At 40.5% G+C, this 22,089-nt stretch overlaps 1 protein-coding gene across 1 annotated transcript in view; it reads right to left on the bottom strand.

Annotated features, from left to right (window-relative positions):
- The window catches only part of TBK1 (TANK binding kinase 1), a gene marked incomplete at its 3' end in the record, with an annotated part of 37,487 nt that overhangs the window by 4,796 nt on the left and 10,602 nt on the right, over nucleotides 1–22,089 (bottom strand). The window contains exons 4-14 of the mRNA XM_084255756.1: nucleotides 21,452–21,633; nucleotides 16,864–17,024; nucleotides 12,262–12,372; nucleotides 8,180–8,359; nucleotides 7,511–7,707; nucleotides 6,730–6,788; nucleotides 5,685–5,776; nucleotides 3,839–3,940; nucleotides 2,985–3,063; nucleotides 428–549; nucleotides 254–330 (exon numbers count right to left, since the gene is read on the bottom strand). Of these exons, the coding sequence (XP_084111882.1) occupies nucleotides 254–330; nucleotides 428–549; nucleotides 2,985–3,063; nucleotides 3,839–3,940; nucleotides 5,685–5,776; nucleotides 6,730–6,788; nucleotides 7,511–7,707; nucleotides 8,180–8,359; nucleotides 12,262–12,372; nucleotides 16,864–17,024; nucleotides 21,452–21,633 (1,362 nt within the window). The remainder of the gene's footprint in view (nucleotides 1–253; nucleotides 331–427; nucleotides 550–2,984; nucleotides 3,064–3,838; nucleotides 3,941–5,684; nucleotides 5,777–6,729; nucleotides 6,789–7,510; nucleotides 7,708–8,179; nucleotides 8,360–12,261; nucleotides 12,373–16,863; nucleotides 17,025–21,451; nucleotides 21,634–22,089) is intronic.

Below are 22,089 nucleotides of genomic sequence, written 5' to 3'. Positions count from 1 at the left end.
GCACTGCTGCGGAAATCATTACGCTGTGTACCTTAAACTTACGCAGCATTGTATCAGTTATTTCTCAATAAAATAGAAAAAAAATATTCAAAAGGCTGATTTTCAGAATAATTTTTAGTACATTCTACCTCTTTCCTGACTGAATCAAATCATTGAAATACTAAGTAGGCACCCTTACAAATATACCAAATTCAACTGAATTACAACTACTACAGCCGACTCATTACATTAGCAAATGGCAAATTTTACTTACGACGTTCTGCTTTGTCTTTTTTGAACTGATAGTAAATCTCTGTGATGCAATTTAACAAGACTTGTAGCTTTTCTACACTATTTAAGAAAGAAAAACCCAAATAATTAACCGAGTCAATGTGAAAAAGGCTATTTAATAATAAAAGTAGAAACTACCAATAAAATGATAACCTACTGTCTGTCTTTTGGATGAGTGCCTTCTTGGTGGGCCCACGCATCTGCCAGCAATCCACCTGGAGATAATTTGCTTTCGATATCCTGAAGACTGGTTTCTATTGTTCCCTGAGAACTGGAAAGCTAAATAAAACCAATGGGTGAAGATCCAGATTTGCCAAAATCAGAAGTGATAATATTATGCTAATGGGGCCTAAAGTCTAAACGTTATTTCTTTTTGTAGATTAAATTCAAAATCAGGATAATTATTTTTATATTTAAGTGCAAGGATGCCTTCTTAGCTTAATTTCTACTGAGAATATATAGTATGATAAAACATGAGATTAACTAGTATTAATATACTTTATAAAATATTTTTTAAGTTTGTTTTTTATCTGTAAAATATAGTGAATGTTCTACCTCGTAAGAGTGGTAAAATCCAAGGGGAACCGTTAAGCAGAGTTGCAAATATAAAACGCAGGCATGCAGAATCGTGCTGTTTTTAGAAGCCAAAGAAAAGCAACTCCTCTTAAAAATGGAAAGTGAAATCTTAGGCCCAAATAAGAAATCCCTCTTGTTTTAACCCAGTGTCACTGAATTGTGTGTATAAAAATGAACTGAAAGTGTCACGGACAACAGTTCTCCTGCATGTGAGGCGTTCTGTCAGTTCTATTCTGTTCTGGTTTAAAAAAGCGCTGATTGCAATGCACTAAACTTTATAATGGACTAGTCGCTCATGACTCCTATTTTGAAAACTACTGTTCTAGATCTAAAAGTGAGGGAAAAAACCCTAAAATCAGCAGGAGCCAGGAAAGAGCGGAGGGCTGTCACATGGAGGGTGCTCAGGCCGGCCTTCCCAAGGCGCTTTGGCCTGTGACCATCTCCTGCTGAAATGAACGGGGTCCTGCGGGCTGGCTCAGGAGAAACTTTCCCCCTCCCTAACCACCCAGAAGAATGTAAACTGAGGTTTTCCCCGTAATTACCAGGCAAGCCTCTGCCTCCTGTCAGCGCCTCCGCTCCTGAAGCCCTGCACCGTTTCCTCCTCCCTAGCCCAGGATGACAGGAAAACCCCACCTGACCTTTCTGTCCTCAGACCCTCATGGCTATATGGGTTCCTGGACAAACAAAATTAAATTGTTTTTCTCTTGTTAATCTGCCTGAGGACAACTTGCTGACCCGACCAGCCGGAGAAGATTGGGCAGTGCAGGGAGATTCCCTCTCCCCCACAATACCAAGTGCTTTTTCAATTTTATTTATTTATTTATTTATTTAAAAAAATTTATTATTTTTTTTAATAGAGGCATGTTTTATTTATTTATTTGTTTGTTTATTTATACAAGCACTGGGTACAGTCAGAAGCGCGGGAGGGTGAGAGAATTCACCAGAGCCAGAGCGGGGAGCAGAGCACGCAGACTGACGAAGTACACTGCTGAGGGGAGCAGCGGGCACGGCAGGAGAGGTCTGCGCGCCATGTGGGACCCTCGCCCAGTGGCCGGGGATCGAACTGGCGCTGCAGAGGCTGCGTGCAGCTTCGCAACCCAGCGCTCAACCGCTGCGCCACCAGGGAGGCCCGCTTTTTCAATTTTAAATTAACATCCTTCTATGAAATACTCCAATGCTGACAGCTGACACGAGTATGCTATTTTTATTTGATTGAACTGGTAGAACCTGTGAGATAAGCAGGGTTAGAAACTGCATAACTGAGGGAAAAAAGAATGCGAAGACGGATGCGCTCACTGAAGCAGCCAGGCAGGAAGCCCTAGGTGCAAGGAGAGACCTGGTCTCAGCAATCCACCCTCCCCACACAGAGATGCTCTGCTCTTCCGGGACACATTTTACTAACAGAGCTAGAGACTCCCCGAAACGCTACTGCATTTTCCATAGAGATTTCTGTCTCAACTTCTTTTTTTCTAGTTACAGAAACGATTCACTGCCTTTAGGAAGCCAAATCTTTGTAACTTTTTATTATAGAAAAGATCTAATACTGGGCCTCCCCGGTGGCGCAGCGGTTGAGCGCTGGGTTGCGAAGCTGCCAGCAGCCTCTGCAGCGCCGGTTCGATCCCCGGCTGCTCCCCGGCCACTGGAGGAGGGTCCCACATGGTGCACAGACCTCTCCTGCCGCCCGCTGCTGCCCTCAGCAGTGTACTTTGGTCCTTCTGCCTGCTCTGCTCCCTGCTCTGGCTCTGGTGAATTCTCTCACCCTCCCGCGCTTCTGACTGTACCCAGTGCATGTATAAACAAAAAACAAACAAATAATAAATAAATAAATAACATGCCTCTATAAAAAAAATTAAAAAAAAAAAAGAAAGAAAAGATCTAATACCTTCCTAACTTAAGCTGATTTCTACACAAATTGAAGAACTCTGAATGTAAATTACATTTATAAATTTGCATTTGCAAACAACATGGCAATAAGGTATTTAAATATTGTAATAGTTCCCTAAAGAAGGGAAAAGGCTATTATTCTTTCTCTGGAATTCTTGACTATAGTCTATGTCCTTAGGAAAGCTTAGATCTAGTCCTTCCAGCAAAGGGATAGATCAGGAACCTGTAATTATCACAATTTTATAAATACTTACTCTCAACAATTTGGTGTGTATGTCTGAAATTTCACCTAACTCTGCTGCTTCTAGGTTGACCTTCATCAACTTTTCATACCTGTGTAAAAAATAAGTTTTGGAAAAATTAAATGAGCTTTATAGATACAGATTAAAACTATTGTATAAATTATGTGATTTATTATAGTAAAATACCACTTAAAAATAAAATATTGAATGCAAACCCTACAAGCAAAAGATTCCAAGAAAATTTAATGTCTCCCTAAAGAAGAAATATTATATCATTTTACTCATGTGTGTCAAGAGATAACAGATGAAAGACAAATCAGGATAATAGTGAAAATCCTGGATTTCAGAATTAATGGAGGTCAACAGTTAATATTGATGTTATTTTTTTCTATGCAATTCAAATAGCAAATAGCCTAGGAACAGGACAGTTTAAAAATTTCACTGTTTCAAAAGACATTCTCAAGGATAAGATTAGTAAGTCTGAGTAAATGAACGAATAGTAATCCCCAAATTCTAAAAATCCTCCCAAAATACAGTTCTAGAATACTTCTACTTCCTTTTTTGCTTACAGGTTTTGTATTTTCCTATGCAGAGGGGCTGTTTTGCAAGGTAAAAAAGAGACATTTCTACCCCAGATTACCTTTTCTTTTCCAGGGGGAGGGAGAATATGCCACCAGGGAGATGGTATTTATCTCTTACCCAGATGACTGGTTATTTTTACCTTTGTGAGGAAGTAACTTAATCTAAGGTTGGTTTTTAACACAAATTTGCAAAGCATGAAATATTAAGGTAGCTACATAAATTAAACAAAAATAGAACACTATTCAGCATTTTAACCACTACAAATAAAGAAGTAATCTACTCACACTTTCACAGTTTTTTCAATGTTTCTGATGCAGAAATCCAGTGTGATCACAACTTCTGTCTTTTTGTGAACAGTTTCATTATAATCATCTTTAACTAATTCTCTAAAAAAAAATTATTCTCATTAGTTCACCTAATAAATTAGAAATTATTTTGTTTTGCAGCTTTTAAAAAGTAAATTCCATTCTTACATGCCATAAAAAATCGACTCATTCTTACTTTGTCACCCTTCATATAGAAAACCTTTCAGTTTTTTTAAATTAATTTATTTAATTTTAATTTTTTTTAATAGAGGCATGTTTTATTTATTTATTTGTTTGTACAAGCACTGGGTACAGTCAGAAGCGCGGGAGGGTGAGAGAATTCACCAGAGCCAGAGCGGGGAGCAGAGCAGGCAGAAGGACCGAAGTACACTGCTGAGGGGAGCAGCGGGGGGCAGGAGAGGTCTGCGCGCCATGTGGGACCCTCCTCCGGGTGGCCGGGGAGCAGCCGGGGATCGAACCGGCGCCACAGAGGCCGCGGGCAGCTTCGCAACCCAGCGCTCAACCGCTGCACCGCCGGGGAGGCCCGAAAACCTTTCAGTTTTATATTTACTATTCACCCTGCTTCTTCAGGTCACAGTAATTGATTTAAAGTATAAACCAGACAGCAGTTTATTAAAAACAGTAAGAATTCTGTTGCCATAAAATATAATTTATTTGAGTGCTTATAGATTACTTTTTATCCCTCAATATAATTTTAATGCCTCAGATTTCTAAACTGTTAACCTATTAAGCAGAAATGTCTTGTGTCCTAGGTATGCATGAGTGCCTTGATTAACAATGCCCTTTAATAATGTGAATTGGATTTCATACCACGTCAAGAATGTTATGAAATTTGTTTGAAGAGTAGTACAGCATTATAATTAGTGATAGAAAAAATAAGTAATTCTATGCAAAAATAAATACTTAAAAAAATTGCTGGTCAAGGTGATGTGAGCTCATATTGCAGATCTCACTTGTGTGAAGTATCTGGAATAGGCAGGTCAGAGCCAACAAGCATGACGAGACGTAGTGGCTGCCCAGGGCAGGCTATGGAGGAATGGTGCTTGCGGCCAGTGGGGTGGTGGTAGAAATATTCCAAAATTAGTGGTGATTCACAAATTTGTGAATAAACTAAAAATCATTTAAGTTGTATGCTTTAAATGATGAATTATGTACTATCTGAATTATATTTTAATAACTTTGTTATTTTAATAATATGTGTACATATATATAGTGGAATACTACGTAGCAATAAAAAAAAAGATAAACTCATGCTATTTCTGGCAACACGGATAGAGCCTTATAAGTCAGAGGAATAAAGACAAATACTGGATGGTGTCACTTAAATGTGGAATACAGAGAAATCAAACACAGGATCAGATAAAAACAAACTTAAAAGCTGACCCCTGGAAGCTGGCTATAGAGCTGAGGCACCAAGAGGGGCAGCGGGAAGGTGGTATCCAAGGGAGGTGGGACAAACCCAACGGCGGCAGGAGCCTGTGGGTGCTCTGGTGGTGCGCACTGTGGTAACCACAGCTAAAGGGGGGATCCTATACTTCCAAAACACCAACCACAATGTAAACCACCATTACCGCAATTAAAAAAAAAAGAATAAACACATTACTTCATGAGCTATTAAAAAAATAGCTACTAAATACAGCTAAATGCTTTGTAAACTAAATGTGAAGCAAATGTCTTATAGTAACAATGAAGTGCCAGTCCCTACCTAGCCTGAAGAGGGAAAGTGTCAAATAACCAGGTAACTGCCAGCTCTGCTGTGAGGTCTAAGGGAAGGTCAAATTTCCAAATTCAATTTGTTACTTACATTAACCATCGTATCCCCTTTCGCATTAACTCCTGGTAAAGCAGCAAGGTGCTGGCCACTCTACAGGCGTAACACACAACTCCTGTTATTGCCTAGGGAAGAAATACAGCATGTCAGCATTGGTGTTAATTGTGGTACAGAGCAAGAAAAAATTTACCACAAAAATTTTCAAGCTTAGGGCTTCCCTGGGGCACAGGGGTTAAGAACGCTATTGAGCTGTCATCAGCCTCCACAGCACGAGTTTGATCCCCAGGGAGCTACCCACAGGGCGCAGCAGACTTTCCTGTCTCCCCACTGCTCCCCTCAGCAGTGTATGTCAGTGTATCTGCCTGCTCTGTTCCCCACTGTCTCTGGGAAGTCCTCTCACCCCCTGCACCTCTTGCCTGCACCCCAGTTCTTGTATGCATAAATAAATAAATCTTTAAAATTTTTTTCAAGTTTATGTATTTCTATTAGATTGATTAAAAACCTAACAACTATAAATTGCTAAAAGCTAAGGATCGCTATAACTACAATAAATATTTCTTCCTCAGTATGATAAATGTTAAATATGCATTTTTCAACAGAGGTAATTTTCTGAGTTCAAGAATGATATAAAGTAAAGAACATACATAAAATAACTTGCAATGGATAACAATTTGATTTTCTAAATTATGTTAGTACATGCAAGACACAACATATTTTACTGATTCCATTACATAGCACTTTTTTAAAAAAGATTTATTAATGTTTTATATTTACTATTCACCCTGCTTCTTCAGGTCACAGTAATTGACCTGTACCGGGGTACAGGCCAGAGGTACGGAGGCAGGGGTGAGACTATTCACCAGAGACAGAGCAGGGAACAGAACAGGCAGACTGACCAAAAGCACTGCTGAGGGGAGCAGTGGGGAGACAGGAGAGATCTGTTGCGCCCTGTAGGTATCTTCCTGGCCGGCCGGGATTGATCCCGTGTTGCAAAGGCTGTGGACAGCTTCACAGTGTTGCGCTCAACCCACTGTGCCACCACAGAGGCCCTACATAGTAATTTAATTAAAATACTAACCTTAGCCATGCTAGCGTCCCCATCCAAGTCGTAACGTGGGTGTACTTTAGGGAGGGAAACTGAAATAAAAAGTAAAATAATTAAGCTCAGAAATAAAGAATTTTGACTAAATTTTATTCTGATACTGCAAACTCTAAAATAGTAACCTCTAATTGAACATTAGTGGCAAAACTCTCTAATGTTCTTTTCTTGGTTAATGAAACATTTGAAATAGTAATGATTATTCCTTAACAAATTGTTAACAAATTACCTGCAATACTTCTAAAAACTTTTTTTTCAAATATATTTTACCATAACAAGCTCAACTGCTTCTCTTTAAATCTAAATCAAATCCCAAAATCCAAACAGAAATGTGAAAACTAATTTTTTTCACTAGTAGGATTAATAATTTCAAAGATTCCAAAGATAAGCAATGTTTCTTATTCGAACTGGACACAATAAATATTTGCCGAAATTTATTATACAAGAAGCTATTTTGCACGTTAGTAGAGTATTAAAAGCAGGGAGCTATAATAAGACATCATGATAAAATATTCCACTATTTTGTGAAATGAATTATTCCAGGTTGAATTATGTTAACTAGAGGCTTTTCAACTTTACTACTAGTATCTTTTCCAGCTACTTTACAAAATCCTAATGTTTATGAAAAATTTATTTCTTTTGTTTATGAAAATTAATGCCATCATCAATCAGCTTTACTTAGATGACAACCATTTTAATAATCAGTTTTATTATTTTTATTTTTTAATGGCTAATAAGAACAAGAGAAATCTTAACTTACTTTTTTCATATTTCAATCCTACGGTATTCAGAGATTCTCGGCTTACTACAAAGATGGGATTTTCCTCAGTAGTTTTAGGAAAATGCTGGGCCAGAGTTCCCGGTTCTAGAACTAAGCGTCTTCCTTCATATATAAGTTCTTGATTGGAAGAAATAATTTTGGTTTGTTTATAGACCAGTTCATGAAATACAGTATCACTGTGTGAGAAAAATCCAAACGGACAATATAATTGAGATAAAATGAGAGGTACAAAACGTTTTTTTAATATGACAACTTTAGATCATGACCAGTTCCTCCAAACACTGCTTTGATGATACGGATATTATAAAGTCTATCAAACTGAAAATTCCACATAACCTGCATACAGCAATCAATCCTAAAACATTTTGTTTGGATTCCTCAAATGGATATAGGTAATACGTAGAACTGTTTTCCTTTTTTGGTGACTACTTAATATTTCATGACGGGGAGAGAACAAAACAGCACAAAGCCTAAGGGCTCAGAGGACCTGGGCTCACCTTCCAGCTGTCCTACTATTCTATGCTGTCTCCTCCTCTGTAAAGGATAACAGCACTCCCCGCATACTAGGTGGCCATACTTCTGCTCCTAATTTGTGAAGATATTTATAACAAAACATGGTGATATAAGAAAATATAAAAAGTTACTTACGTATTATAGGTATGAATATAAATCTTATGAGCTGTCATTTGTTGTAGTGAAAAAACATGAATTATCATTCGGTGAAGTATGTCACTTGTTTCTGCAAAAAACTGGTCAAAACCCCAACACTTTTCCTGATCTGCCTCAAGGATGTTTGCCAGAACGGGGGTAAGGAGTACTTGAAGTCCCCTGAAACAGTATTGAAAAAAATTACTTGAAGAGTAAATGCATTATATTTTGTAAAAGTACAAATAAATACTAGTATTTATGAACATACTAATTACTTATAAAGGAATAGCTATTACTTTAGTAGATTAGATAAAAAAAATTTTAATCCATCAACTTTTCAGAAAGTCAGGGAACCTTGGTTTAATACTGCAAACCCTAATTTAAAGAAATTCTATATCAACATAGTTTACTGATGATTTTCTTTGTGCTGCTTCCTCCCAAGTTTCCTTAGTTTTTCAAACACATATTAACACTGTATATATGCGCTTTCATTTCAGTGTCTCTAATGTCTTCAAACTGATTCTCCTCTATATAAAATTTTGTTGAATTTATCTGCCTTTTATAGAATATTTGCTTAGGAAGCACATTACCATAATCAACTAGTAATCAATTAGTGCCAATTCAATCAAAAATAACCTTTGCCTTCAAATAAGGTGAATTAAGACTTTGCTCATGTGCTCTCTGGCTGTGACTAATACATCCAAGAAAGTGATGATTATCTTTTTCTGAGTTGTTACATTTTTGATAGTTATTTTCATTGCTGGTTTATGATATGTAAGGCCCTTACTATTGGGGAAAAAAAAAGAATCACATTGCCTCCCTGGTGGCGCAAGGGGTTACAGTCTCAGTACTATGGAGTTTTATGCAGCCACTGTGCATGAGTTCAATCCCCAGTCCTGGAGCTGACCCACAGGGTGCAGCAGACCTCTCCTGTCTCCCCACTGCTCCCCTCAGCAGTGGATTTCAGTAGATCCGCCTGTTCTACTCCTCACTCTGTCTCTGGAGAATCCTCTAACCCGTTGACACCTCTGGCCTGTACCCCAGTTCTTGTATGCATAAATAAATCTTGGGCCTCCCCGGTGGCGCAGCGGTTGAGCGCTGGATTGCGAAGCTGCCCGCAGCCTTTGCAGTGCCGGTTCGATCCCCGGCTGCTCCCTGGCCACTGGAAGAGGGTTCCGCATGACGCGCAGACCTCTCCTGCCGCCTGCTGCTCCCCTCAGCAGTGTACTTCGGTCCTTCTGCCTGCTCTGCTCCCCACTCTGGCTCCTGTGAATTCTCTCACCCTCCCGCGCTTCTGACTGCACCCAGTGCTTGTACAAATAAATAAATAAATCTTAAAAAAAAAAAAAAAAAGAGAAAATGTCCTTTAGGAGGAAAACCATTTTAAAAAATAAATAAATAAATCTTAAAAAAAATCATATACTTTCTGCTAACTAAGCAACTTTTTTTTTTTTTTTTTTTAGTGGAACAAACTTTATTTTTTTTTCTTTCTTTCTTTCTTTTTTTTTTTTCCTCATTTCTTTTTTTTTTTTTTAAATTTTATTGTTATATTCCCCATACAATTGCAGCCCCCCCATTCTGACCCCAATCCCTCCCCTCCCGCCCCCGCCCCCCTAAAAGTGTCTCTGGTTCATAGTTTTTTGTTGATTCTGATTTTCACTTTCTTATAGTTATTCATTTTCCTGGTCCCTTATTTAAGTTTTCTAGATTCCTGCTATGAGTGAGACCATCCGGTATTTTTCTTTTTCTTTTTGGCTTATTTCGCTGAGCATGATCCCTTCCAGCGCCATCCATGTTGCTGCAAATTGCATGTGTTTATCTTTTTTGAATGCTGAGTAATATTCCATGGTATATATGGACCACATCTTCTTGATCCAGTCATCTATTTTTGGGCATTTGGGTTGTTTCCAAAGCTTTAACTAAGCAACTTTTATCAGGGAATTGATAACTCGGTTTGCCGAAGATTAATTAGATAGATAAAATCTGTTATTCTCCTGCATACACAACTGGTAGTTCAGGGTGTCAAATTAGAGATTCTGAGTTTCAACAATATAATGGTAAACAGAAAGTATTCATTTCCTTTAAATTTTATCAGTTTTGCTTGACATCTCCCAAATGAGTATTTCCTAAATCAAAATTTAACACAAATCACTATTATAATATTAAATTTCAGCTCTTCAACATGATGAATTTCTCAGGGTAATCCTAGCTACATGATACAATTTTATTTTGAAAAAATTTTTTTTAAACAACAAAAAATGAAAACGAAATTTTTTTTTTTTTTTAAAATGTTGACATTCTCTCTCTCTCTTTTTTTTTTAAAGATTTATTTATTCATACAAGCACTGGGTACAGTCAGAAGCATGGGAGGGTGAGAGATTTCACCAGAGCCAGAGCAGGGAGCAGAGCAGGCAGAAGGACCGAAGTATACTGCTGAGGGGAGCAGCGGGCACAGCAGGAGAAGTCTGTTGTGCCATGTGGGATCCTTGCCAGTGGCCAGGGATCGAACCGGTGCTGCAGAGGCTGCAGGCAGCCTCGCAGCCCAGCGCTCAACCGCTGCGCCACCAGGGGAGGCCCTGAAAACGAAATTTTTTTCAAAAATTATTTTAGCAGCGGAAATCTTGGTTTACATGAGCTTCTATAGTAATCAATATATACATACACATATAATCTGTATATGGGCATATATATGTGATATATATTTTTAAAAAGATTTATTTATTTATGCATACAAGAGCTGGGTTATAGAACAGATATGGGGGGGGGGTGAGAGGATTCACCAGAGACAGAGTGGGGAGCAGAACAGGCAGACTGACTGAATACACTGCTGAGGGGAGCAGCGGGCATGACAAGAGAGGTCTGCTTTGCCATGTGGTTTCTCCATGGCCAGCCGGGGATCGAACTTGTGTTGCAGAGGCTGCGGATTGCTTCACAGTGTGGTGCTTAAGCCCTTGCGCCACTAGGGAGGCCTATAGGTGATATTTTATTAGCTTGTTTTATACAATGTCACTTATAAATGTTGTATTTATAAGTACATATTATATGTACTGCTTTTAAATAAACACACTTATTTATCTTATATGTTAAAAGTCATACAAAAAAGCACCCACATATTATAATAAGAATTAAGTTGTTAATCATAACTTATGTATGTTCACTTGTGGATTAATCAATTACCACACTTAGGAAAAATGGAAATTAATTTAATAATAAAAAATTCTAAACATGTATTTCCAGAGTAAAATCTAAAATAATTTCTGTATTTAATACCTTTTATCTTAGACTTTGTGATAACAAGATTCATTTCTGACAATGTAAATTTTTTTGAGCCCTGGCTGGTAAATTAAAGAAGACCCATATGAACACCTGAAATGCTGAAAAAGGTTCTTAAAAATGATTATTTCTCACTTTTTGAATAATCTGAATACTTTAAAAAAACAAAGATAATATTAACTTTGAGTGTTTAATACCAGTCACTCCTATCTATATCTCTATTTGTGGTCTGTCAAAATGAGGGTCAGTACAAAAGACACCAAGGTCCTAAGCTGGAGTCCCACACTGCACAGAACTCCAAGACAAGGGATTAGCAATCTCTGAACAGTATGCCTTACTTACATCCCCACAGAGATGTGGTGAAATTTTTTTTTTTTTTTAAAGAGGCATGTTTTTATTTATTTATTTGTTTGTTTGTTCGTTTGTTTATACATGCACTGGGTACAGTCAGAAGCGCGGGAGGGTGAGAGAATTCACCAGAGCCAGAGCAGGGAGCAGAGCAGGCAGAAGGACCGAAGGACACTGCTGAGGGGAGCAGCGGGCGGCAGGAGAGGTCTGCGCACCATGTGGGACCCTCCTCTGGTGGCCGGGGAGCAGCCGGGGATCGAACCGGCGCGGCAGAGGCTGCGGGCAGCTTCGCAACCCAGCGCTCAACCGCTGCGCCACCAGGGAAGCCCATGTGGTGAAATTTTTTACATAGATCGGGATAACTCTACATTGTCACAAACAACACAAATCAAAGCAAATATATCAATAACATCTAATAATAAAAAAGACAAAAACAAAAAACACACCAAGTGTCTTCTTACCGAGAAAGGCTACAAGAAACAGGCATGTCTCCACTCCAGTCAATTGGTCCATTCTCTGCTTTCTGCACCCCAGATATTGCACCAGAAGGCTTTCCAGTAATTATTTTGTACCTTGGGAGGAATAGAAGCAGAATAAAATAAGCAGTTCATTAGTGCATTTCCTATCAACGGTTTTTCCAGAAGTATGTCCTCAGCTGCACCTACAATCAGCTGCTAGATGAAACTGTGACTGATGCTCACAGGAGCCCTGAAACAATCAAGACACTTTGAATCTGACTGGCTGAAGCAGTGCAGTGGCCATTCGATTACTTTATACATATGCCATAATTAGTTTTCATTTGGGATCTCAGAGTGCCATCTAACAGCATTTTGATGTTCACAATAAAAATAATAACTTTTTCCATCTGAAAAAATCCAGTAAACACAAAAAGTTATGTTACAGAATGTTTCTACACTATGGGAAAAAAACATCTGATTCCTCTTATCCATATCAATCAAAGGCACAGTCAACCGGACTATCAAATTCCTGCAAAATGAGCAACACTTTTTTTTTTTTTTTTAAAGATTTATTTATTTATTTATACAAGCACTGGGTACAGTCAGAAGCGCGGGAGGGTGAGAGAATTCACCAGAGCCAGAGCGGGGAGCAGAGCAGGCAGAAGGACCGAAGGACACTGCTGAGGGGAGCAGCGGGCGGCAGGAGAGGTCTGCGCGCCATGTGGGACCCTCCTCCTGTGGCCGGGGAGCAGGAACCGGCGCCGCAGAGGCCGCGGGCAGCTTCGCAACCCAGCGCTCAACCGCTGTGCCACCGGGGAGGCCCGCAACACTTTTTTTTTTTTAAAAGGTTATATACATAGCACAATACAACAAGAAAAACTCCTTACATGTGAAAAAATGTATATACATATACGAATAGATATATATAGCAAAACTAAAAGCCCAAGTTAATTTGATTTTTGATGAAGGTGATACAAATAAAGATAATCTGAAAAAAGAGAGATGGGTGGAGAATCAAGACTACTGTGATGATACAGCAAATTAATCAAAGTAGCCTTTGAGGTTTCAACACTTTTCTAAACAAAACCTGAAAGCAGGGAAACAGGAAAACTTTATGCCTTCAAGAATACTTGTGGCCAGATGCAAATTTAAGTGTTATAACAAAAGTCTTATATAACTTCATAGACATTATATATGACATTAAAAAAATTTAATGTCAGGCCTCCGCGGTGGCGCAGCGGTTGAGTGCTGCCCGAGCCCCGTGCAGTGCCGGTTCGATCCCCGGCCGCTGGCGAGGGTCCCACATGGCGCGCAGACCTCTCCTGCCACCCGCTGCTCCCCTCAGCAGTGTATTTCATCAGTCTGCCTGTTCTGTTCCCTGCTCTGGCTCTGGTGAATTCTCTCACCCTTCTGCGCTTCTAGCTGTACCCAGTGCATGTATAAATAAATAAATCTTAAAATTTTTTTTTAATGTCTAGATACATGTGTTCTGAGCAAATATAGTTGTTTTCTTTTTTAAAAAAGTAGGATAAACCAGCAAACTGATTTAGACAGCTTACTGCTTCCTTAAGCAGAGGTTGCCAGGATTTCTGTCTTAGACATTTTTCAAAGGAAGGAGATTAATGTGAAAAATAAGCTGCATTCATGTGAGAAGGATATGACTGCGAAGGAATTAGCAGAGATAGGTGAAATTAATGCAAGAAAAGGAAAGTGAGTAGAATAAATGGCAGAATTCTTTTTTTTTTTTTTGAAGATTTATTTATTTATTTGTTTGTTTATATAAGCACTGGGTACAGTCAGAAGCGCGGGAGGGTGAGAGGATCCACCAGAGCCAGAGCGGGGAGCAGAGCAGGCAGAAGGACTGAAGGACACTGCTGAGGGGAGCAGCGGGCGGCAGGAGAGGTCTGCGCGCCATGTGGGACCCTCACAGGTGGCCGGGGATGGAACTGGTGCTGCAGAGGCTGCAGGCAGCTTCGCAGCCCAGTGCTCAACCGCTGCTCCACCAGGGGAGGCCCAAATGGCAGAATTCTTAAGGGAATGTTTACAAATTCTTTAAAAAGTTTAATTTTAAGAAGATCCATATATAAAAACACATTCATTCAAACTGGGGGATTAATATTGCTAAAAAGTGAGATGAATGCATCATTCATTAGTAAGGAAAAATAGTCGTTATTACTTCAAGCACCTTTAAAGTTTTTATTAGCATAAAAAGTATTCATAAAAAGTTGAGTTTTATACAAATAAAATCTTCTAATAATCTATTTGCTCACATGGTGGTGAGACAAAAATCACCCAGTATTCCTAGTTGCTTATGAGATCTATGTTTCCTTTATTAGAAAACACTACACTTTATTTAATCCAGTTCTAGTGAAGTATATTGCTTTAGAACTTACCTATGAAAACAAAAGTATGATTTATTGTTACGTATGGTTTATGTTTTTGTTTTTTTTTAAAAGATTTATTTATTTATGCATTCAGGAGCTGGGGTACTGGGCCTCCCCTGGTGGCGCAGGCGGTTGTGCGCTGCACTGTGACGCTGTCCGCAGCCTCCGCAGAGCTGGTTTGATCCCTGCCAGCCGGCGAGGGTCCCACATGGCGCGGCAGACCTCTGTTGTCACACCCGCTGCTCCCCTCAACAGCGTATTTCGTCAGTCTGCCTGTTCTGTTCCCTGCTCTGTCTCCGGTGAATTCTCTCACCCTCCCGCGCATCTGGACTATACCCACGTTCTTGTATAAATAAATAAATAAATCTTTAAAAAAAAAAAAAAAAAAAGAAAAAAGAGAGACCTGGGGTGCAGGCCAGAGATGCGGGGAGTGAGAGGATCCACCAGAGACAGAGCCGGGAGCAGAACAGAGTGACTGAAATACACTGCTGAGGGGAGCAGTGGGGAGACAGGAGAGGTCTGCTGCGCCATGTGGGTTTCTCCCTGGCCGGGGATCGAACTCGTGCTGCAGAGGCTGCGGATTGCTTCACAGTGCAGTGCTTAACCCCTTGCGCTACCAGAGAGGCCCTTAGGTACAATTTATGTTTAACGAGAAAAATAAATTTGACTCTCAGTCTTCATTAATGAAGAGAGTTTATGAAAAGGACACTGCAGTAAAGCAGGGCCAAGATGATGCCATATCAAGTCATCAGTACAGTTAATGGATGTCTCTTCCCATAAACATACATTATCCTTTCTGGAAAACAGTTTATATACCCAGATTTTAGCAAAAGTCACTGTATCATGTAAAACTAATAGCTAACGCTGATGTTCTCAGGTTCTCAATAGGGAATCAATCAATGTCTACAATGAAATATGGTTAATAAAAACATAATGTTGCTGCAGAAAAAAAAAAGTCACTGTATCAGTTGAATTGGTTTTACTTCCTCAGACCAACAAAAGGAGAAACATACTTCTCCCTGACTTTTCTGAGAAAAGATTACAGATTGTATTTTCACATTTGTGATTATTACTTCAAATTACATATGCTTATAAAAGGCAGGGGCAGATAAAGATCTCAGGGAAAAAGCTAATATAAAAGAATGGATGAAATGTTCAGCTTATAGTGAGCTACTGTCCCAAATCATTCACTGAATACCATTCAAAATTTCATGGCTTTATGTACATGTGGCCCGGCTGTTTCTCATGAAGCAAGGCCACTCACTGATTTCTTTTAAAATAAAAAGATGAGGTCAATACATGAATATACTTTATAATAAATTTCACACCTAGGAATTGGTCTCTCTTTCTCCATTATTTGATTTGCATAAATGATAATATACATAGTAATTATTTCCTAGTAATTCTGGAAGTACGTGAATGTGTAACATATTAGAAAAATGTCTTCAGTCGGGCCTCCCTGGTGTCGCAAGGGGTTAAGCATGGCACTATGCAGCAATCCGCAGCCTCTGCACGACTTTGATCCCCGGCCGGCCAGGGAACAACCAACATGGTGAGGCAGACTTCTGACTCGCCCACTGCTCCCCTCAGCAGTGGATTTCAGTCCTTCTGCCTGTTCTGCCTCCCGCTCTGTCTCTGGTGGATCCTCTCACCCCCCGCATCTCTGGCCTGTACCCCAGCTCTTGTATGCATAAATGAATCTTTTTAAAAAAGGAAGAAATAAAAAGAAAAGTGTCTTCAGTCTCTGGAATAATCTGCAACACTGGAAAAAAATTAATATTATATTAAATGTTATTTTTGAAATGGTGAAAGATATAAGATCAGTTCAGGATGAGAATTATATTTCTTTTAGATTCAGTAATGGTTGTATCCTCTACAGAAATACTATTTTTCTCAGTTGTTTGGAGGAAAGACTGATGAAAGTAAGCAAAAAAATAGAAAGTGTGCTGAAATAAAATACAGAAAATAGTACATTTTTAGTGACAGCCCAAAGACTGGATGCCATTTTTTACTTTGTATTTAAGATATTTAAACTAAAAATGGAAATCATGCTTGTATACTTTTACAAAGGCACATTCTTATTAAAATCAAATCGCTTACAAATATAAAAAATGATGGCTAAACCAATTTCCATTAGGGCACACCTATAACAAAATGAAACAAAATAAGCTGGGAATACATTTAAAAATTATTTCTAATTTTAGATGGACAAACCACTTACATCACTTCCTTATTCCTGCGTGGCCCTTCAAACGGCCTAAATGGCAGCGACCCTGTGGCCGCGTGGTAGAACGTCACCCCGATGCTCCAGAGGTCCACCGTGGCGCCATATTTCTTCTGGTGGTCTTTCCTCAGCACTGCTCTCTCGTACATGTCAGGGTGCTGAAAGGGGAAGAGAACAGTTGCTAATTTGTACTCTGCTGTAACTCATTATACACTCACTCACACACACACAAACACACACACAAAGTATTCAATAATGCCTAGAAATTCTATATTTTCCTAATAATTTCACTTCTCCAACCTGAAAAGACTATTTCATACCTTCTTTCTTCCCTTACATAGCTACTAAAACCTCTTTGGCCTTAATTCTGATGACCTCCCTTCACAATTCAACAAGGAAGTAGAAACAATCAGAGATCAACTTCTCCCTGAAGCCTTTTTGCAAACCAACCTACCTGAACCTGTGACCACACTCCAGGCTACGCGCCAGACTTGCCAGCCCTGCTCCTATGAAAGGCCATCGCGTCTGTCTAGGCCGCAGACGCCATCCTACGGCAGCTCAAGGAATCCATTTCTGCACTTACCTCTCTTATGTTACGCATCAATCCCCCCCTCTCTAGTAGACCACTCTTTCAGCTTACACAGTTTACTAGATCCCATTTAAAAAAAAAAGCCTTGACTTGGCCCCACAGCAAACTCCTCAAAACAGCTGTGCACACGGACCACCTCATCTCCCACTCAGGCCCACGGCACCACTATCATCCACACACTTCAGTCCCCAGAGCCAGCTCCTACCCTGAGCTTTGGGTTCCTATATCCCACTATTTTCTTGAATGTCTAAAAAGTAGCACGAATTTAACGGATTCCTGGTCTTCCCACTCCAATCTTTTCCGTCTAATTTCTGTCCTGGGAGTAAACAGTACTAACACCTCTCCTGGTGCGCACACCCAAAACCTGTCAAGCCGTTTTGATGTGCCCCCTCATTTCTCACATGCAATCCATCAGAGCAAGTCCTGTAGGCTCTTGAGATGAAAATTAAATTTCCTAGAATTAATTCAGAGGACTACCTTGCCTGGGTTCAACGGGCATCAAGCCACTGAGGTAAGCAGCTGGACGGATGTTAAACACACCCTGGGCAGGGAAGACACCACTCCACAGAAAACAGAAGGATCTTACAGGCCATGGCCGAGGAGCTTATAAATTCAGACACAGATTTTAACGGACAGTTTAGCTTGGTAGAAAATAACTAGGGTTTAAAAATGCTTAGACTCCTGTTATTTTCTTTTTTTTTTTTCTTTTTTTTTTTTTATAGAGGCATGCTTTATTTGTTTTTGCTGGTTTGTTTGTTTGTTTTGTTTATACATGCACTGGGTACAGTCAGAAGCGCGGGAGGGTGAGAGAATTCACCAGAGCCAGAGTGGGGAGCAGAACAGGCAGAAGGACCGAAGGACACTGCTGAGGGGAGCAGCGGGCGGCAGGAGAGGTCTGCGCGCCATGTGGGACCCTCCTCCGGTGGCCGAGGAGCAGCCGGGGATCGAACCGGCGCCGCAGAGGCCGCGGGCAGCTTCGCAACCCAGCGCTCAACCGCTGCGCCACTGGGGAGGCCCACCTGTTATTTTCTTTTATGAAGATTATATACCGTTGACTTGAAGATTTTTAAACAGTGAAGTTGCACCAAAGGCCCTCTGCTCTGTGTCTGTGGCGGCGGGTATAGGCCCTGCAGCTAGGCAGAAAGGTTCTGACCTGGCGACAGCTCCAGCACCCTTCTGCGGGTGGCGGGCAGACATGTGAAAGGCTACTGGCTGGAGACAGGGGGTCAGCCCTGTGAAGGCTGGCACAGGACTCTGTTTTGGGCATCACAGCAATTGGGAAAGTTTACTGGTGCTGGATGGGCAGAGAGCAGAGGTGCTTCTCAGACCCGCATGCCTGGTGAACATCCCGGTATCTGCAAACATGACATGTCTGTGTAAGAATCTACCTTCATTGGGGCCTCCCCGGTGGCGCAGCGGTTGAGTGCTGGGCTGCAAAGCTGCCCGCAGCCTCTGCAGCGCCAGTTCAATCCCCGGCTGCCGAGCGAGGGTCCCACATGGCGCGCAGACCTCTCCTGCCATGCTCGCTGCTCCCCCCCTGCAGTTTATTTTGTTGGTCTGCCTGTTCTGTTCCCTGCTCTGGCTCTGGTGAATTCCCTTACCCTCCCGCGCTTCTGACTGTACCCGGTGCTTGTATAAATAAATAAATAAATCTTTAAAAAAAAAGAAAATCTACCTTCATTTTACATGTAAACAGAGTATTTCTGGACATAAAGTCCTTCTGTAGCTGGAAGAGTGCAGCTACCTGTAAGTATATTTTGTGTTGTGAGAAACTTTACCAAGAAGTTTTATCAATTTACTGCTTTGGAAAATCATGTCAGTGACAACCCCACAACTTGTAACGTCACTCATTAATAGGATATACAGGTTATCAATGTACTTGCATTTGAGATGATATTACATAGATGGGCAAGCATCTGACTACTACTTTTGCTTGCTAGTGAAGTTATTTCTAAATTTTGACATATTAATAACTGTTATTATATTTTCTTTTATTATTAAGATATACTATTCTTTTTTTTTAAAAGATGCATTTATTTATGCATACAAGAGCTGGGGTGCAGGCCAGAGATGCGGGGGGTGAGGAGTCACCACAGACAGAGTGGGGAGCAGAACAGGCAGACCGACTGAAACACACTGCTGAGAGGAGCAGCGGGGAGTCAGGAGAGGTCTGGTGCGCCATGTGGGTTGCTCCCTGGCTGGCTGGGGATCGAACTCGTGCTGCCGAGGCTGAGGATTGCTTCATAGTATGGTGCTTTAACCCCCTGCGCCACCAGGGAGGTCCTGTTCTTTTAATTAGGTATGCAGGGTATACTTATATCACCTATGAATTTCATTTAGGAGACTGAAAGGAACATTGCAAAAACATTATGAAAAAGGAGTGTGGGTCTGACAGACTTCAAAAGACTGTTCTGTGTGATCTGCTGGCCCTGGCTTACCTCTCCAATTTCAACTCTTACCACTTGCTTCTCTGCTCCCTACGTGCCCGGCAGACAGCTGTTCTCTCCCAGCCCAGGGCTGTGTCCTCTGCAGGTCTCTCCACTTACAATCACGCCTCTTCTCCCAAGTCTCGGCGTGACTTCCTTCTCTTATCCGGAGTCATTCCATTTAGAATTTAGCTTTTATTTTTTTTTTTAAAGATTTATTCATACATACAAGAACTGGGGTACAGGCCAGAATGTTTTTTTTTTTTTTGGGGGGGTGAGAGGATTCACCAGAGACAGAGTGAGGAGCAGAACAGGCAGACTGACTGAAATCCACTGCTGAGGGGAGCAGCAGGTGAGTCAGGAGAGGTCTGCTGCGCCCTGTGGGTAGCTCCCTGGCCGGGGATCGAACTTGTGCTACAGTGGTTGCGGTGAGCTTCATAGGTTGCATCTTAACCCGGTGCACCACCAGGGAGGCCCCTCCATTTAGAATTTAAAGGAGGCGTTCCCTAGCTATCTTTCCCCTTCTAGTCACTCTTTATCTTATTACTGTATGCCTTCCCAACATTTCAGTTATCTGAAATTACCTTATTTACTTGCTTTTTTAAAAAAAAGATTTATTCATTTATGCATACAAGAGCAGGGGTGCAGGCCAGAGGTGCAGGGGGTGAGAGGACTCACCAGAGACAGAGTGGGGAGCAGAACAGGCGGATGCACTGAAATCCACTGCTGAAGGAGCAGCGGGCGAGTCAGGAGAGGTCTGCTGCACCATGTGGGTCAGCTCCCTGGCTTGGGAGTGGAACTTGTGCTGCACTTAACCCCTTGTGCCACCAGGGAGGCCCCTACTTGCCTACTTGTTAACTGCTGATTTTCCCCACTAAAATGTGGGCTCCATAAGAGCAGATTGTATGTATATGGCTTACCACCGAAGTCCCAAGATCAAGGATAGTGCCTGGTATATAGCAGGCATTCCATAAATATTTATTGAATGAATGCAATCCATTTTTAGGTACTCTTATTAATAGAGTATCAAAATGTAACTAAAGCATTACCTGGGGTTTTATGTTGATAGGAGAATCATTTAAGACATCTTAATTCATGTCAGACTTAGAATATTCTGCATAAAGCCACAGGGCAGAGACTTTATTCACTGTGCTATAAGATTACAACTGCAGAATCCAATTGCAAAAAGCCACAGAATCTAAGATTTTCAAGACCAAACCCATAGCAATGAAGAGTTACTGCTAGGTATGTATTATAACTGTTTTGTTAAATTATTTAAAAACATATCCCCAAGTGTTTTAAATATTTCTTTACTTCACACTAACACACCTACATAAACCCTGTCAACCACAAAGTTTTTCTAGCATTCTTGCATTTCAAGTCAAAAGGCATTTCTTTGTGTGTGTGTGTTTTCAGTACTCTTCTAAAACAGCACCTAATTCCCTCATCACACACCATTTTCATGAATAGAAAATTTGTCATAAAAGTTACATAAAACATTTTATAGTTAAGTGGTTGACCAGTTACCCAGGCTTTAGTTCAAGTAAATTATCCGTGACGCATGGCTTACCAAGTATTCTTCCGTGCCATACAGTGAAACAAACTGCTCATCATCTTCTAACTCTCGAGCTGCACCAAAATCTGTGAGTTTGTACACAGACTGTCCGTCCTCCCCGATGACACGCATGATATTTCCCGGCTTGATGTCTCGGTGCACAATGCCGTTCTCTCGGAGATGATTCATTCCACCCACTTCAACAACGTCAAACAAAGGAAATCATAATGTAAACAGCTATTGTGCACGTGCATGTTAAACTCACTGGCTTAATTCATTCATACTGACGAGGTTTTTCTTTTCTTTTTGCGAACAGAGAAGGTGGAGTTATTGAAATACACTGCAAAGAGCAGCAGTGGGCGAGACAGGAGAGGGCTGTTGTCTGTATGTTTTTCCACAGCTGGTCCGAAGTCATTTTTATGAAAGAAGTAATAGATGGTATTAATATTTTACATCTTATTTGAGTATAACGAATTTCAGCATATAAGGCTCAATAAGAGTCTATTTTCTCTCAAATGCTAAGAGCCCAATCTTTCGGGTATTAAATGAGCATAATCTCTTAAATAAATGTAACAAAATGATCTTGCACATGTGACTTCCTGAGTCACTTAAAAGAAAAAGTGGAACACTTCATGAATCTGTCTGTCATCCTT

Source organism: Talpa europaea (genome assembly GCF_964194135.1).
Source record: "Talpa europaea genome assembly, chromosome: 15".
NCBI classification, from domain to species: domain Eukaryota; kingdom Metazoa; phylum Chordata; class Mammalia; order Eulipotyphla; family Talpidae; genus Talpa; species Talpa europaea.
Note: the sequence above shows the minus strand (reverse complement) of the source record. Positions and strands in the feature narration are given on the sequence as shown.